We start from the raw sequence: 19,561 nt of genomic DNA, 5'->3' as shown, positions 1-19,561 counted from the left end.
TTTTGACACACCTTCCTGAGCGCTGTGGGTGTTGATCTGCTCAGCTTTCTCTTTTGAAGTCTTCTTCTGGAACCTGCTTCACTTCCTACCTCTCCTCCTTTTCACCCTTCTCTCTGGAAGTCTGCAGCTGCACGAATAAAACACATTTATTCACTTTACTTACATAATACAGCTGCAGAGGTACGCTGATGACACAGTGTTCTGCTGTTTGAAGATGGGCTTTGGACTGAGGCCAGACCAGATCTGGATCTTTGAGGCAGATTTGCCAGGTTCACAGACTGGGATGACCTCAGACGTGCTGTGTGTGAGTCCGTGAGAGCTGCAGATGGTATAAAAATGAGAAGTGGAACGCACGTTTATGACTTCATGTTGTGTGGAAACAAGATGTGCTGCTCAGTAATCAGGACAAAAAGCTGATCCCAGAAAGAGTTTATAAGATAAGATACTCCTTTATTCATCCCACAACAGAGGAATCTGAAATCTCATCAAGTGTTTTTGTCTTATTTGTGGTACAAACTGTTTTCTTAGACTTAATCTGAGCCACATTCACCTGACCAGTCCAGAAAAATGTCTTATTTCAAGTTATTTAAAGACAAAATGAGGTCTGAATTGCTGTAAAAGTAAAAAAAAAACAAAAAAAAACAATTGGCAACAGAAAATATTACTTGTATTAAGACTTTCTTCTAGTCTCCTATGTAAGGTGAAACACTGTGGGGCTTATGTCCGATATTAGCTCTGTTAGCATCTTACTCACCATCTTTGATTGATCTTTGTTTTGTTTTGTTTTTGTTTTTTGAACAGGCACAACTGAAGTGCAGCATGTTATGAGGGCCTGTTGCTTTTTTTAATATTCACACATAAGGGATTTGTAAATAGTATTTTGTGAGTGAAGGGGCAGACATTACACAGACCTTTCTTCTTTCTGCTCCCATTTCACTCAATGTATGATTTCAGTTTTTGGTAAGAAATGATTCATTTTTTGACAAAATGAAACAAAGTAAAAAAAAATAAAATAAAATAAATAAATTCAGAGATCTAACATGGAAGGACAAATCTATGCCGTCTCTTCTTAGCTCTCACTGCGGTGTCGGCACGTTGTCCTCACCTTCTCCTCAGCTCATGGGGAACATTGGGCCTAGCACTGGTTAGCATCCACATGCAACTGGCTGCTTTTAATTGATTGATTGCTTGTGCAAAAATGTGACCATGATTATATGTAGGATCCAAAAAACACCAGCAGAGAGAATGAGGCCCCAAACCCCGACTAAAAAAACTGAAATCTTATCAAGTGTTTTTTTCTTGTTTTCAGTACAAAATGTCTTTTAGACTTGATATGAGCCAAATTCACCCGTCCATTCCAGAAAAATGGCTTGTTTGATGTTTTTTTAAGACAAAATAAGGTCTGAATTGCTTTTAACAATTAAAAAGTCAATTGCCATCGGAAAAAAAATGACTTGTATTGCGGCATTATTCTATTTTCCCTTTGAAGGTGAAACACTGTGGCGTTGGTGTCTGGTGTTAGCTCTGTTAGCCATGTCTGTGAATAGCATGATGCTACTCTGCTCGCTGGTATTTCCTGGGTTAGCTTGGCTAGCTTGTCCATCTTACTGGAGGTAGATCTTTTGTTTTGTGGAAAGTAAGAAAGTCTACATCTAGATCTTTGATGGATCTTTATTTTGTTTTTTTGTTGCCTGTCTTGTCTGTCGAAATGTTTCATTTTTTGACAAATGAAATTAAGTCAAAAATAAAAAAAGTCAGAGATCTTACATGGAAGGACAGGTCTATGCCGTCTCTTCTTAGCTCTCACTGCGGTGTCGGCATGTTGTCCTCACCTTCTTCTCCTCAGCTCATGGGAAACATTGGGCCTAGCACCGGTTAGCATCCACATGCAACTAGCTGCTTTCAATTGATCGCTTGTGCAACAATGTGACCATGAATACATCTAGGATCACCTGACACACAGGAACAAAACAGTAAAAATACCAGCAAAGAGAAAGAGGCCCCAAACCCTGACTAAAAAACTGAAATCTTATCAAGTGTTTTTTTCTTGTTTTCAGTAGGAAATGTCTTTTTGGACTTAATATGAGTCACATTCACCTGACCAGTCCAGAAAATATGTCTGATTTCAAGTTATTTAAAGACAAAAATGAGGTCTGAATTTCTTTTTTAACAATTAAAAAATCAATTGCCAACAGAAAAAAATGACCTTTATCACAGCATTTTTCTACTTTTCCATTGTACATGAATCACTGTGGGGCTTGTACCTACTGTTAGCTCTGTTAGCCATGTCTGTGAATAGCATGATGCTACTCTGCTCTCTGGTATTTCCTCTGTTGCTGGGTTAGCACAGCTAGCTCGTTCATCTTATTGGGGGTAGATCTTTCATATTGTAGAAAGTAAGAAAGTGTACATCAAGATCTTTTTATAGTTCTTTGTTTTTTTTTTTAAAAAACAGCTTTGCAGCTTTTTTTAATTTTTGCACTAGGTGATTTGTAATTAATATTTTGTGAGTGGGTCGATGTCTCCTCTTAGCTCTCGCTGCAGTGTTGGCACGTTGTTCTCACCTCCTTCTCCTCAGCTCATGGGGAACATTGGGCCTAGCACTGGTTAGCATCCACATGCTACAGGCTGCTTTCACCTAAGCACCTGTGTAAATAATGCAACGGTTACATGTAGGAACCCCAGACACATAGGTACAAAAAAAGTGAAAACACCAGCAAAGAGAAGGAAATCTTATCAAGTGTTTTTTTCTTGTTTTCAGTGGAAAAATGTCTTTTTTTGTCATGATATGAGCCACACTCCCCTGACCAGGCCAGAAAAAATGTCTCATTCCAAGTTATTTAAAGACAAAAATGAGGTCTGAATTGCTGTAACAAGTAAAGAAAAAATATCTGCTAATGGAACAAGAGAAATTTTGCCTGAAAATCTACTTGACACTAGAATAATGTCATTAGACAAGAAATTTTTCTCTTGACAAAAAGACATTCTTTACCTAAAATGAGACAAACGGCTTTGGTCCTTGCTGATTTTTCTTCTGCCCATGACCATTTGCTTCATTTTCATCCATGACTCTACTTTCTATTTTCCCTTTTTCTCTTCAGTTGTACAGTGCAACTAAAGCAAAGAGGCCAAAGACAGAAATGATTTAGAAAACATCTGAATACGCATCCCCAATTATGTGACAATGATTGAAACAAAATGACAACAGACATGGCTCTGATTGGCTGACATGATACATTTATGATCTTTTCTTTCTGTATCTGATAATCGATCAGAATAAACTCAGATTATAGGTGTTAAAATGTCTGATGTAGCACATTTAAAACACCCCCGATCCTTACTCACATAAGTTAGAAAGTGATCTCTGGACGGTTTGAGGCCTTATCAAAGCCTGTTGGAGTATTTCTGGTGTGTGTTAAAAGTTCAGTCTGATTTTGTGTTTGCCGTGGGTTGAATCTGCAGCGAAGGGCGCCGCTTTGCCGCTTTGGTGCGAGGGTCAGCGGAGGTGACCCCTGAAGCTGCAGCCTTGATTTGAGGAGAGGTCTGTTTTGGACCCACATAATTAAGACCATCCCGTGTTGAGAAACCACAAACAACTATTCTCCTCCCGTCTCCTCCTCTTCTCCCTGCCTGCTTTGGAAATGCGCTCTTCCCGCTCCTTCCTATCAAGCTCAGGCCCCTGTGTGATGTTTTGCAAATGTGCATTCTTGTACATTTAGAGGGGCCCCTTCTTCTCTCAATTCCCACTAGGCTTCTGGCGAATTCGAAGCATTCTGGAAAGCAGCAGTAACAAAAAAAAAAAGAGGAAGGAGGAGAAAATAAGTCCACATAAGGTTCAGATTAAATTGTGTTGTGTTGCCTCTTTTTTTCCTCCTTCCTCCCTTCCCATCGGATGTTTTCATAACTAAACCAAATGTGTGCTCGGAGTCAGCCAAGAGCAGTCAGGAGACAGAGGATCCCTGAAGCAAAATGTTGGAGTCACGTCGTTGAATGGAGTTTCCGCTGCCCTCTGGGTGTCCAGGCTGCACCCGGAGCTCTGCGGCTTACGAACCCCGCTTCCCCCCGCTCTGCTCGGGACGTGTCTCTGCGAGGCTTTTCATTACCGACGGCTCTCGCTGAAACATTTATTAAACATTTGTCAGCTCGGTTTGTCAGTCCTCGGGGGTTTTATACGGCTTTACTATGAGTCGACTCTTTAAACCAGCTGTCATTCTGTGATCGCTGCAATAATTCACCATCCTGCTTTAAGTGCTGACTCGGGGATTGAAATCTAGTGCAAAGTCTGCAGGAAATGCGTCCAAATCTGTTGCATAAAAGAAACTTAGACCGAGTTTTTCTTTAACGTCACAGAAGCTGCAGAGGACGCAGACGTTGAGTCGTGTTTTCAGCGTTTAAGATATGATTCGAGCTCTTCTCCAGCTGTCCGTGAAGCATCTCTCCTCTTCCAGACCCCAGCTGCTCCTCTGCTTCTCCTCCCTCCTCCATCATCCTCTCAGACTGGAGTTCAAACCCGGGCCCTCCACCTTCACAGGGCAGGCGGCTCACGGTTTGGGGTTGGTGCATATGTTGTTGTGGCTGGCGCTCCCCGGCTCCCTCCTCGCCCCGGCTTCCCGTTCACATCCTGTCCTGTCTTCCCTCGTCCCCTCCGCTCTCGCGCCAGATGTTTTTGTGCGGTGGAAGCAGCGCCGGCCTGAAGCAGTAACGCAGATGAAGAGCTGAGGCCGCGGCCAGGTGGAACCAGGGGATGTTTGGACCTCTGGGGATGAGGAGTGAAAGAGACATCAAATACTCGGGGAGCGGGTTCTGGGGAAGACATTGACCTCAGCTACAAACCTCTCTGTGTTAATTGTCTTTCTCCTCTTCTCCTCCTGCTCCCTCTTTCTGTGTGTCCCTTGCCCAGTCAGAGGGTCCTGGAAAATATAAACAGGATGCAGTCACGTCTGATCGTAAATCCCCTCTCGTCTGCTCTCTGGCCTCCAGCCCTGGACCACGTCCGTTCCCCTCCGGCCCTTTCTCCACCCTCTGTTTCAGCTCAGAGGAGGAAGCAAAGAGTCTCTACGTGCAGGGCTGTTTCTGGAAATTTCTGACCAGGTCTCCCACCTATAGGGGTCCAATCTGCACAGCTGATGCCAGAGTTTGACTCAGACTTTAGTCTAGTGCAGGGGTAGGCAACCTTTCCCATGACTCGTGACACTTTTAAATCCACTCATCCCCAAAATGCCAAGATTTAAATCTTTCATCAAATCATCAACAGTTGATAGGAAAGGCCCAAAGTGAGCCAAGAAAATCTCCCCCACACCATCACACCAGCAGCAGCAGCCTGAACCGTTGATACAAGGCAGGATGGATCCATACTTTCATGTTGTTGAGGCCAAATTCTGACCCTACCATCTGAATGTGGAGCAGAAATCCAGACTCATCAGACCAGGCAACGTTTTTCCAATCTTCTATTGTCCAGTTTTGGTGTTGCTGTGTGAATTGTAGCCTCAGTTTCCTGTTCTTAGCTGACAGGAGGGTCACCCGGTGTGTTGATATGGTACAACACAATATGATTAAATACAATACGATACAACACAATATGATACGACAGGATACGATATGATACGATATGATATGATTGTGCACATATTGCACATACCCAGCTATAAAAGACAGGTCCCATATGATACAATATGATATGATACGATACGACGCAATATGACACGACACAATACGATACGACATGATACGATACAATACAATACTGTACGATAAGATATGATATGACACAACAAGATACGACACAATATGATATGATAACATAAGATCTGCTTTATTGTCCCCCTGGGGAAATTTGTTTTGGACTTGCCTGCTGCTTACAGGTCTCCAGAATCTGATAAAACAAACAACACAAAATTGCACATAACAGAAATTGCACATTGTACACACATTGCACATACCCAGCTATTGAAGACAGAAAACCATGTAAATATTGCACAATCCCTGCAGCATTACAAAGCACTATTTAATCTCTTTATGGAAATAGAAACAAATGAGTTTTTAAATCTTTAAATTTTCTTTTTTTTACAACAAGCTGCATTGTAAATAAACGCCCCCTAAAGGCAGCACCACTGCTGTCTTTTCCTTCAACCAATGGCAAAGGGTCGTTCACAAAGCGTTGTTACATCACATGGCCTGGCTGCTGCTGCTGCTCAATGAACTTGAATGACTTGAAAGCTGCCAGGCCTTACGATTTCTATCCGTCCCCAGCTAGCTTAGCTTAGCTTAGCTTAGCACATACAGTTTCCCTAAAAAAAACTCATTCAGGATTTCCACACTAAGTTTTACTTGTTACAGCAACTCAGACCTAATGTTTGTCTTTAAATAACTGAAAACAAGTAATTGTTCTGGACTGGTCAGGTGAATGTGGCTCATATCCAGTATAATAAGAACATTTTTGCTTAAAATAAGACAAAAATACTTGATAATATTTCACTTTTTTGTGGTGTTGGACTTGTTTATCCACCAAACCATCTCTAAAGCAGATTATCTTTGGCTGAGATGGTGTGCAGGCAGATGTAAAGCTTATCTTGACCTTCCCCACGTGTTTAACGCTCACAGGCTCGTACCTGTGACACGGCTCCAACAGCTGCTCGTCTTTTATACTCCTGAGAGTTTCATGTCCATCAAAGTCTTGGATGTGCTCCAACTTCCAGTCACCTTTCATGAAAGCTTCTTCTTCTTCTCCTTTTGAACCCTGCGTGCTCTTCACGACTGGCCTGATACTGACAGAGCGTGTGTGTTTGATAACTCTTCGTGTGAATCGTTTTTTTTTTTTTAAACTGCAGAATAAGTCTTGAAAAGTTGTGTGACAGCTCTCACTCATCACCATCTCTCTGGGATCAACCCGCTCTGACCTCTTTAGTTTTCACGCTGAAACAAAGAGTCTGACTTCACACTGACACATCCGTGTTTGTTTTGCCGTCTTCTTTTTGTTCAGACGCTGAAGTCTCTGGGACTGTGGGCATTCATACCTTAAGCGCTTCAATTACACTTCCCTTTGGCAGACTCTCCTTTCTCCCAAATAATCCCAATTATGATCAGGCTCAAAAGAGGAATTAGTGTTCATTTTAAGATTTGCATTCACCGGGCGTGTTTCGGTGTAGCGTGTGCGAGCCTGAATGTTTTAGATAAAGAGGTTGCATGTGAGTTTGTAACGAAAGAACGCCTGAAGCCACGACACTAACAGAGCTGCTACGGGCGAATAGACACACATTCAGACCTTGTTTTGTTCCTCAAATTAAGCCTCTCATCTCTTAATTGATTTGCCCTTCATCGTTGAGCATGTAGGCCTGAATGTGTTTTGTTTATGACACCTGACTTGTTTACAGACTTGGTTGAGGGAGTTGTTAATGTTCAAACCGTTCCTCTGCAGGTTTGCACGCTCTGAGACGAGCTCTTGGAGCTTCGCACCATCCGTCGGATCAGCAGCTGATGGGGACGGTGAGCGTCACTCTGCAGGACCTGCAGTGGGCCATGACTGTGGTGAAGCCGAGCGCCATGAGAGAGGTCGCCATCGATGTCCCCAAGGTACAGAAACATGACAGAGTCAGAAACACCTTTTCATGTCTTAATTACATATTTATCAACCGTTAAAGTTACATTTTATTGTTTTATTTATTAGGGATGGGCAATGATTTTGGGATGTTTGTCTCGTCTGTGGGAGGTCGCAAATTTTGCCCGGTGTTTGAGCTGGGATGCGTAAAAAGGCAGATCAAGCAGAACAGGAAGTTGTGCACAGAAACCACCTTAAAACGCTCAGTGACTTTCAAAATAAAAGAAAAAATATTTAACTCAATCTAATCTAACATCATTTGATAAGCACTAAAAGACAGACCCTGTTGACCAAAGTGCTGCACAGAAAGAAAGAAATAAAATAAAATAAAATACAAAGCAGCTAACATGAGTTAAAAGAACACTTTATATATATATATATATATATATATATATATATATATATATATTTATATATATATATATATATATAAACTCTGAAAAAAAATTTTTTTTTCATCAATTAAAAAAAAAAGAAGTCAAGACAAAAACCCCCTGAAAAAAATAAATACATTTTACCATTATTTAAAAAAAGACAAAACAAAACAAAACACCCCCGCCTCCCCCAGAAAAAAAATACTATTTTTTCGATTAAAAAAAAAAAATAAAAACAATAAATAAATAAAGCAATTAATAAATAAAACAATTTAAAAACGGCCGATAACGGATATTTGAAAACACTTAACTTCATTCAAAAACCTTTAAGCATGAGTCTATTGAACAGCTCCCAGGCTCAGCAGCATGTTTTGTAAAGTTAAATGAAAACTTGAAAAGATAAATAAAGTTTTTTACAGTAGTTGCTTCAAAATGCCAAATATCGGCCCTGATAATCAACCCGGACGGTAATCGGTCTATCCTCTATCTTAGCTTAAAAGATGTCTGAAGCTTGGTTTGTGCTTGATGCATCCAGATGGCTATGCACGTACTGCCCGAAACTGAAATCTTATTAAGTGTTTTTGTCTAATTTTAAGTAAAAATTGTCTTGTTATACTTAATATGAGCCACATTAACCTGACCAGTCCAGAAAAATGTCTTGTTTCAATTTATTTAAAGACAAAAATAAGGTCTGAATTGCTGTAACAAGTAAAAAAAAAAAAAATCTGCCAATGGAAAAAGAAAAATTCGCTTGAAACTAGAAAAATGTCTTAATACAAGAAACTTTTCTCTTTTACTATTGGCAGATTTTTTAAAAACTTTTTACAGCAATTCAGACCTCTCCTTTGTCTTTGAATAACTTGAAATAAGATATTTTTCTGGACTGGTCAGGTGAATGTGGCTCATATTACGTCTAAATAGACGTTTTGTACTCCGCATCACGCAGTTTTGAGAATTTCTGGCTGCCTCACGGATGAACAGGAGCTCCTAGTGTCCACAGCACAAAAATCCTGGCGTTAATATGATTCATCACACAAAGATCTCCGTGATATTTGTGTAAAATTGCAGCCACACCAAGAAAAAATGTTGTAAACAGCTTCTTCTTCTCTGGTTTGATACTGTGGTAGATGTGTGTTTGTGATACACTGCCCCCTGCAGTTTGGACCGAGTGTTAAAAAGCTTTAAAACTACACATGCTTAAAAACTAGAGTGCTTAATCTCCATCCCTGGTTCAGCAGGTTTAGCCAAAAGACGACAAAACGTCTCGTCCAGGTGCTGAAAGGCCCCTCTGGTGGGAACAGGCTGTGAGTGTGAAAGAAGGCTGTCTGCTCTTAATGTGGTTAGGGAATAAAAGAGAAGGACAAACAAAATACACCATCTGATGCTTTCCAGGCCTGGATCAGAGACGGATTCACTTCCTAAACTTTGCCAGATTTTCTTCATGTTTTGTTTTTGGTTTATTAACCAGGAGGAATAAAATAAATGCAGCTGGTCAGAAGAAGTGAAGAAGTGAAGGCCAGAGATTTGGTTTTCCAGGCCCTTTGAACACCTTGCATGTTCAGCGCTGCAGAAAGAAAAGTTGAATCCTGAGTCAAACTTTTTCAGGGGTTTATGTCACATATGCTTCATTTAAAGCACAAAACAAAAGCATCACTTGTAAAAAAGAGGAGCTAAAACCTCGTCAACCTCTTCCTCCTGCTAATGCATGTCCTAAAAATCCTCTAACTCCTCTTTGGAGCGCCGGACCCTGAATCACCGGCACTTAAAACACAGGGGAAACGACCCGATGGCCGTTTCAGCCTCCACTGAGATGAAGATGAGTCACTTTGCTCTCAGCGTATCGAGGAGGAGGAGGAGGAGGAGGAGGAGGAGGAGGAGGGAGGGTAAGGCAGGGATAAGAGGACAGTGGTGAGACTCCAGGATGTTTTGGAGTTTGCATGTGCAAGACATAACGGACAGGAAGAGAGCTCACATCATCCTCCACCGGTAATTGAAAGCAGATCGGGTCGCTGACGGTTCCTGCCAGCAACCCAAAAAAAGCCAGTGGAGGAGCAGGAGAGGAAGAAATGTCCTTCCTCTCCTCCTCCTCCCCCCTCTCCTCCTCTCCTCCTCTCCTCCTCTACTCCTCTCTGCAGCTCACTCAGAGACGTTCAGTCCTTGCGGCCAGTTCCTGGAAACGACAGAGAGGAGCGAGTTTGTTTTTTTTATCCTCTATCCCCCGAGCGCGGCTCAGCTGAAAGGCCAGCCGCAGAGCCCCGGACTTGATTATATCCACATGAGTGCAAACATTTGTTTCTAATCCATTTTATATAAGAAACTTCCAGTGGTGCCGGATGAATACGCTCTTCAGGCTCTTCAGAAAACCTCTCAGATGAAGTATTTAGAGGTTTGAGATAACGCCTGATTCATCATCTATTTACATGTAAATACATTAAAAGTTCATTCCTAATCCTGTGTTTGTTTTGTGACAAGACATTCTTCCTCTTTCTGACATTTCTTTATTTACCCAGCATTTCTTTTTTTTACAATCATCTCCCTCCCTGCAGTCTGGCTTTAATATTTTCATTTGGCAGCTCCATAACAAGCCCATTTATTCCTCCTTTTAAACCTCGTCTCTACTTTTTTTCAGTCCGAAAAGTCCCCCGCCACCCTCCTCTCAACCCCATCAAAGGGCCAGAGCCTGAGAGGCCCCTTGTAAAGTTCAGAAAACAACAGTAAAAGATAATAAGTAGGTCTCGTACCCAGAGGAAGGGGGAGGAGGGGGGGAGGGAGGGGGAAAAACGCAGCGCTGCGAGGTGTGAGTCAAAACATCGCCTTGTAATTCCACAGACGCTTCATTCGTGACAAAAAGCACCTTGCGCTGAGTTTTCCTCCAGATTGTTGTTTCTGACAATGACTCCGTTATGTCTGCAGGGACGGAGCTGGAAATATGCAACAATCAGAGGGAGAGAAGAGTTTAGGGTGGTGTGTTCACATCTGCTTCTTTGGTGGGAGAGATGACAGTGATTGATTTGTGTGAGTTTGACTGACAGCTCTGAGGACGGCCCGAGGAAACTTACAGACTACAGGTTTTAAAACTCTCCAAAAGGGTTAAAACTGAGTCAGACGCAGCTTCTGATACTAACTTTATGATATTCAGCTGATGAGCAGGATTCAGGTCTTTAAGTTTGGGTAGAAACTCAGGAATTGACATCGTTGACATCGTTAGCCGCTATGCTAACGAATCCCTCATTGGCTCTTTACATCACACCAGAGCGGCCAGACCTTACGTTGGCTATTCACCAGGGGTATTCAATACCATTTTTTTTTCAATGTCATGCAAGTACTCCCTCTTTAGTACCCAGTACCGATACTACAAGTACTTTTGTTACATAAAATTTCAATTAGCGGTGAGCCATCATTTTGATCAACAACAGCACAGTCACTCTGACATTAAGAAATGAAACACAAACAACTCTCTGAGTTTACTTTTTGTTTTTGTTTTTTCTTTAATGAATTAAAAAAAGGTTATTTATATAAATATATATATATATATATATATATATATATATATATATATATATATATATATATATATATATATACATATACATATATATATATATATATATATATATATATATATATATATATATATATATATATATATATATATATATATATATATATAAATATATATATATAAAGAAAATGCACAATAAAACTAAAAACTGTCAGAGTTTAAGTATTTTTTCATACCACTTTATTTATGTTTTATATAATATAATCCCACAGAGAAGATACAAAAAAAAAACAAAAAAAAAACACGACACAAAATCGACAGCAACAATTAAAAAACGCAAATCAGCAGACAAACAAGAGAGAAAAACAAACAAAAAAGAAAAAACTGCCAACATCAAACGTTAGGAGAATGTAAACAAAGATGAGTTGAAGTATTTTTTTTAAATAAACTGAAGTGTAAAATAAAACAAATAAATCATTTGCTGTGGTGTTAAACTGCAGCAAGTGGCGCCAACTACTGGCGTGGAGGACTTACTTGACGTAAGACTTTTTTGCCTTGAGTATCGGCAGCCTTCATGACTACAGATACCTTGAAAAAAGGCTAATATTGGTCCGATACCCATACTTGGTATTGGTACTCACCCATCCCTACTATTTACCCCAGCTAGCTCAGCTTGGATTAGCAGATGCTAACAGTTTCCCAAGAAAACTCGCATTCAGGATTTCCTGCTTGAAGTTACATTCAACTTGTTATCGATGCATCTGCTGATATACCAGAAACAATACAGACAACATAGTGCTAGCCTAATGCTAACATATTCAGAATTTGGACTTATGTGCTTGCAGCTAGCATATAACGATATATGTTGGGTTTTAAACCAGAATTTATCAAAGAAACATATCAAAGTTAAGCTAAGCTAACACTTGATTGTCCAGCTCATCCAACAACACAGTGTCGGTCATATTTAGCAGAGTTAGCAGAGTTAGCAGAGTTAGCATAGTTTGGTGATCATGAACCAGCAGAGACTAATTTTCTTGAATGATCGATGTCAGGAAGAAGCAGAAACTCAAACAAATCTAGCAGAGGCTGAGGAGCAGCTACACACACACCGGCGCCATCTAGTGCTCACTACTTATTGGACACTTAATTAACACATGAGTAACGTTGATGAGGAAATATCTCCGTGGCCCTGGCGGCACTGAGGCTCTGGATCTCAGGCATGGACATCCTGATTATCACCTGATAACGGGATTTAGAAAAATAAAAGTTCACTCACGTCTTCTTCCCTCTCCGTTGTAAACAGTTTTTCAGGAGTTGAGTCACAAACTAGCTCTAAAACTCCCATAACTTTTTAAAAGTGAGGATGTTTATCTGATGGAGCTCAGCAACACTCACAGAGAGCAGGGGAGGAAGGGGATGAGTGAAAGAGGGCGTGTAGAGAAGAGAAATCGAAACTTAACTTCTGTCACAGATATGAGGTTCATCATCATCAGCATCATTTTAAGCTATTCGAGTCATGTTTCATCCACAAACTTTCCTTTTGAATCCTTCATCTCGTTATTCTCCCTCGTCTTCTCCCTGCTCACCTGTTTCTCCCATTTGTCCGTCTAACCCTGTTTGCTTTTATCTCTCTGCTCTTTTTACCTCATTTTATTCCTTTCTGGGCTTTTAACGGACGTTCTGCTTCACCAGCCTGCTTCCGGTTTATCTCTTCATCTCTGCATCTCTCCTTCTCCTCCTCTCCTCTCCTCGCGCTCAGCACTGTCCATAAATTGTCGGTATTTACAGTATGTGGCCAGACGCCAGGTTTCCATTAGGTGCTTCTTTCCCCGGAGACGGCGCCGGTGGCCTGGGATGTGTTACCTCTGGATGGAGAGCAAGCGGAGGGTGAAGGAGGGTGAAGGAGGGGACGGGAGCGGAAGGGGAGCAGCGGTCTTTGAGGGAAAGGGAGAGATGGGCTGATAGTGAAGGTCAACTGAGAAGGAATAAGAAAGAAGAGGAGTGCAGTTGAGATAAGACGGATAAGGAGGACGAAAGCAGGTGACTCATGGCTCTCTGCTCTTATCTGATCAAACCTGCAATTAAGCATTTCTCTTTACTGCTCATTATTATTTTTTATGAGTCATTAAGTCTTTTGAAACTGAAAAAATGTACAGAAACACAAACAGTCCTCGAGCTTTAGATCAAATCTCCATATTTCAGTTGTAGAAAAACAAAACATGTCAAAATGCTGCTCTGAAATGATGGAAAAACTAAAGGATGTGACCATAAGGAGAACTCAGTGTGCTTTAGGACACAGTCGATCTGACGTCTGGTCGATGGAGTGATGAGGATTAGCATTTTGCGAAGGTCAAAGGTCAACTTCAGTTCTGCTGCTCCCTTTTCTTTTAAATCCAATCAGGAAAACATTAACGGTGAATCTTAAACTCTGAGATCTAGTTAGATTCAGGAGGGGAAGTCTGTTGTGAGCTTGAAAGAATGATTGATTTTAAGGGAAATAGTTGATGATTTTAGGTTAGATAACTTATGTGTGCATGTTAATACCGCGCTCGGGGTAAGTGACGATTCTTTTGACCAATCAACGGTCTGCAGTGTTGTAGCTCCACCTTCTGAGAGCGAACCGGTTCAGTCTGGCACCCATACAAAAGGGTCCCAAAGAAGTGGGACGGCTCGTCTTGGTTATTTGGGGATCTGTCCCGGGATAAGTCAGTGGAAACGCCGCAAAATGCGCGCTGTACTGAGACGAACCGAACTGCTCTGCTTGGTGGCAACGCACTAAGCCAATCCTCTAAACATCAAACGTCGGAGAGACATCAGTATTAGGTCCGTTGAAGACCATATCTAGACATCAGAGCAACGTGCAAAATAGGTACAAATTTTGACATCTAAATCTGACCATTTTTGGACGTTGTAATGACGTTCAGCGTTTGGACGTCATTTGCAGACCAGATCTAGATGTTAATGAGACGTTGGATCCAAACATTTAGACGTCATTAGTTGACTTTTTTTAAACGTTAATCTGACCTCCATACAACATCCAAAAAAGACGTAACCAAAAGTTTCATCCTGCACCTTCAGGAGACCTGATTTGGACGTCAAAAATTATGTTAAATAATTAATGAATCATTAAAATAGTGATTTCTATGGAGCCAAAATGATAACTTTAATGTTCGGTATTGAAAAGAATAACTTGTCATCGAAAAACATTTCTTGAAACTGAAAAAAGAAACACTGGCTTTGAAAATCCTGCATTTAAAAAAAAAAAAGATAACAGCGTCAAATCAGGTGATGGCATTGATAACGTTTGCTGAAATTAAAATACAGACATGAAATATTTAATATTATTTCAGTTTTATACATGTTTCATTCTGTTTTTAAATTCAAATCTAGGTTATTTTATTTATTTATTTTTTTTTGTCCTGCTTCCTGTCTTTTTTTCAATTTCAAGCAGAGGTAAATAATCTGTCAAAACGGAAAAAGACAAATAAACTGAAGAGACACTAATACAGTAAAGACACAGCACAGTGCGTTGATTATGGAAAAATGTTGTTGACACGTTTACTAATAGATTTTTTTTCGATTCGCAGTTGCAGCCCTTATTAAAAGACAAAAACAATGCCTGAACTGGTTGTAAAGAGTGAAAAAACACGCCAATGGGGTAAAGAAAAATACCGCCCCTACCTCTTTCTCATGGGGAACATTGGGCCAAGCACCAGTTAGCATCAACATGCTACAGGTGGCTGACAGCTGATCCCCTGTGTAAACAATGCAACTATGGTTACATTTGTAGGATTTCTGGACACAAACAGGAGCAAAACAAGTAAAAACACCCCTGCAAACACAATGAGTTTGGTGTCCATGTCCAATAAATGAGCCATAAAAAGTTGTGACAGGCTCCAAAAACAGAGCTACAAGCTGCCACTTGGGTCAGGTGAATGTGGCTCATACTAAATCTTAGTAGACAATTTTCTTTTGTTTCATTTTGCTGCTTATTTGCACAATGTTAGAATACAAAAATTACAACTTTGGACTCATCAGCAGAAGTGAAAGAATTCAGATTCTGTCAATTTCTTCTCTTTCTTTACCGATGCATCAAAGTAACCCAGATCCAACGCACACTAATGTAAGGACAGATGAGATGAAGCATTGTTGAGAATAAGGTCAAGGTCAGGGGAGAGGAGCTTACTGTAACCAGGCCGCTGCAGAGCATGTAGACATGCTGTAAAACTTCCTGCATAACCGGATTTCTCCCTGTAACCTGGTTTCCTCTCTGAATGTAAATGTTTCTGAGAGAGAAAGGGAGATGGAGGGGAGGCTGGAGATCAGTCCGATAAGAAACACGGAGATAGTGAGGAGGAGAGGGTATGGAGGTGCATGGAGAAGATTGAGGAGATTGTAGGAAAGGAAGGAAAGACACAAAAGATGTATGAGAGGTTGAAAAGTGCAGGGAGGAGGGAGGGATGGGTGTGTAATTAAGAAACAGAAAAAAAAAAAGATGATCTGAGAGGATTTTGGATGAGAGCCTCTCCTCTTATCTCCTTTATCCCCTCCGGTTGTTCACCACAGGAGTTTCTCCTCCCCTTCCTCCCCTCTTCCATCTGTCGGACAAAAAGCTGCTGGCCGGCTCTTGCTGTTGATGTTTCCTCCGTAATAAGTCTCATCAGATTTAACTTTGTGTCCTCGTCAGGTTTGAAGAGCAGCGTTTTATCTCCGCTCCGGCAGTGGGAGGGTTAAAGAGGTCCTGTGTGTGGGTTACATGAGAACATCATTGACGTCAGAGTGCAATCAGAGTGTGTTTGGTCTGATGCATTTATTGTTGGCGATGTGTTTGTGCTCGAGCTGCCACAGATTAGAGCTCTAAGATACTTAAGAAGAAACCTTTCAGGTCTTTTCCTTCACATTTCAGATTAGTATCATCCTCTTTTTACCTCTTCTTTATCTGTCTTCTGGTTGTCTTCCACTTTTTCAAAAAAATAATTAAAAATTATGCCAGATGTCAAGTCCAGGGGTCTGCAACCTTTACTTTCATAGGAGACATTTTTCCTCAGCTCAACTTGATTAAAGTCATCCTAGAGCCACAAAATCTACTTTATCTTCATAATAAAAACAAAACAAGTGTATAAAAGTCTCAATACATAAAAAAAAAGAATGAAGTTAATTATTACTTATTTTTGTGTTTATAAAATTGTACATGTGATGTCCTAGTTTTTTTTTTATCTTTTAATAAATTTGCATTTTCTAAAAATTGAAAATTTATATTATAAACGTGCAAAATTTATTAAATTTCAAAAAGTTGCAAATATTTTCAAGAAAATGAGATTTCAAAAATGTGCCATTTTTTTTCCCAAAAATGCAATTGAAAAAAAAAGTGCTAAATAATACAAAAAATGAAAAAAAGTTTTAAAATACTATTTTTTTTTTTTACAAAAATGATATTTAAATTATTATCAAATTTAAGAAATTCACAATTATATGGTATTTGCAATTTTTTTTTATTGAATCCCTAATTTGTACTTTTTTCTATATTGGAAAAAAAAAGAAAAAAAAAGAAAAAAGAAAGAAAAAAATTGAAATAAAAAAAAATAAAAAACAATTATTTAAAAAAATTGCAAAAGCCTCCAAAAATTTTGAAATCTTTATTTTATGATGTGATTCATTTTTAGCTCAACAAAATGTTTAATTATGGTTTTATTTAGTGTCATTGTCATTAATTATCATTACCCTCTGTAAGAAAATCAAAAATTCTTCATTTTAATTATATTTTTCTTAAACTACAAGGAGCCACTGCAAAGGAGTCAAAGAGCCCCTTGAGGGTCCAGAGCCGCAGGTTGAAGACCCTTGGTCTAGTCAAACATCAAAGTGTCTCCTTCCGAATCTTTAAAACTACAAATTTCCGTCTTTCCGAACCTTTTCCAACGCATCTCCACCCTCAGGTCCGCTGGTCAGATGTTGGAGGGATGGAGGAGGTGAAGCTGAAACTGAAGCAGGCCGTGGAGTGGCCCCTGAGGCACCCCGAGGCCTTCATCCGCATGGGGATCCAGCCACCCAAAGGAGTCCTCCTCTACGGGCCTCCAGGATGCTCCAAAACCATGATAGCCAAGGCTCTGGCCAACGAAAGTGGGCTCAACTTCCTCGCTGTAAAAGTAAGATTCAGAACATCAAAAACATGACTTTTTGTTTTCCTCATTGAGTGTCAGTGACAGTCATGGAGATGTTTTCCCGCCCCGTTGACCTGCAGGCTTTCTGACGGCACCACTTCCTGTGCAGAAAGCTTCCTCGTCTGACCCCTGACCCCGTGTTTGTCCCCTCTCATTCATCACCCCATCCTCTCCTGTCACCCTCACCCTCAGTCCATTCAGGCCCAGCTGACAGAGATTGATTGATCATCTCGTTGAATTTTTGATCAGTGGATACTTCCAAAGCTGTTGCTGTGAGACAGGATCTCTCAACCGGGCTCATTAGGACGTCTGCAGACCGGGGTGTGATTTTCAGGCTTGTTTGTTGAGTTTTACTTTGGAGAATGAGGTTTTTGTTTGTACAGGGACAAAGCTGGGAAGGTTTTCTTGAAATGTGGGCTGAAGCAGCTGCAAGCTGACGTTAAATTTGCATCCAGACACCACATCCAAATGTGAGGTCTTCAGAATCAGGTCATCAAAATTTCAGTTTTTTTTACTTCAAGATTTTTACAGCCATTTTTTTTTATTTTTACATTGCATTTGTGACAACAGGTGAATTTACTTTGCTTAAATAAGAATGCACTTATCTGATCCTGGTGTTGAGTAATCGGTCCAATACAGACCCAAAAAGTTTTTGGATATCAGTGACAAATAAACTCCCAATGTGCCAGCTTATTATTCATGCCTAATATGTTAAAAGGAGGTTAGCAAACAACTCCATATTACAAGTTAAGCAATATTATGAATAAATGTAATCAAATTCAGGTTTTAATATTTTTCCAATTTATTTTTATACATTTATTACTTGTTTTTGAAATTTTACTGATTTTTTTAAATTAAAAAAAAAAGAACAATTGAAAGTAAAGCAAATTTTGGGAAAATTTGCAAATACTTCAAATTTCAGAAAAATACATTGTAACATTTTTTAGAACTTTTGCTAATTTTTCTAATTTATATTTTATGCAATTTTTTTTTTTAAAAAAAGGATTTTTGAAATTTGCTAGTTTTCATAATTTCTATTTTTTGAATTTTTTAAACTTTAAAAATTTGAAATTTTGCAAATTTTTGTAACTTCTATATTTTTGCAATTTTTCTAAACTTTAAAATTTTTGAAATTTTTGTAGTTTTTGCAATTTCATTTTTTTTGCAGTATTTTAAACTTTTGCAAATTTTTATAATTTCTCTTTTTGCAATTTACTTAAACGTTAAAATTTTCTGAAATTTTGCAAATTTTCATAATTTCTATCTTTTTGCAATTATTTTAAACTTAAAATTTTTTGAAATTTTTGGAAAGTTTTTGCCATTTCAATTTTTTTGCAGTACTTTAAACTTTTGCAAATTACTGAAATTGTATTGATTTTTTGATTTTTTTTGTAAATTTGTCAAAAAAAAAAAGACACTGCTTGTATAATTTAACAAATCCGAAAGAATTCTCATTTCATTATTCACCAGATTTTAACTTTGTACAGATTTTATAGACTTTTTTTATCTTTATTGACGATAAAATAGATTTTATCGTCACTGGAAAGACTCCTCACTTGCTCCAGGATCGCAGGGTGTAAGTCTGAGTCTGAAGCAGTTTAGTTTGGTTTGTCTCGGTACGGCTCGCATTTTGTTGTTGACAGCAACGCCAATGCAAAGGACGTACGGAGGTATGAGAGCAGTAATGGTTTGACAAGGGCGGACAAAGTTTCATACATGAAAGGAGGAGAAATGGGCCTCTAAGTTCTCTAAAAGTGATCCATAAAATCTCCAAACCAATTCAGAAACGCACTGAAATCCAGGGTAGAGATGTAAAACTGCAGTGACATGATCCCGGTTTCTGTATCAGGATGTAGAAAATTAGATCGAAGCATCTCTAGCTTAAATAGCTACGTGCTTAAAGACATGAACGTGTCAGAAAACCCATTTCTGC

General features: G+C 39.5%; 1 protein-coding gene across 1 annotated transcript in view; it reads left to right on the top strand.

Annotated features, from left to right (window-relative positions):
- afg2a (AFG2 AAA ATPase homolog A) overlaps positions 1-19,561 on the top strand; it is a 174,629-nt gene that overhangs the window by 21,249 nt on the left and 133,819 nt on the right. Inside the window, exons 11-12 of the mRNA XM_074674670.1 lie at positions 7,415-7,569; positions 17,404-17,613. Coding sequence (XP_074530771.1) covers positions 7,415-7,569; positions 17,404-17,613 — 365 coding nt within the window. The remainder of the gene's footprint in view (positions 1-7,414; positions 7,570-17,403; positions 17,614-19,561) is intronic.

This window comes from Halichoeres trimaculatus, unplaced genomic scaffold (assembly GCF_033239565.1).
Source record: "Halichoeres trimaculatus isolate MK-OKI-2021-1 unplaced genomic scaffold, fHalTri1.1 fHalTri1_scaffold_7, whole genome shotgun sequence".
NCBI lineage: Eukaryota > Metazoa > Chordata > Actinopteri > Labriformes > Labridae > Halichoeres > Halichoeres trimaculatus.
This window is presented reverse-complemented; position numbering and strand designations above follow the sequence as displayed.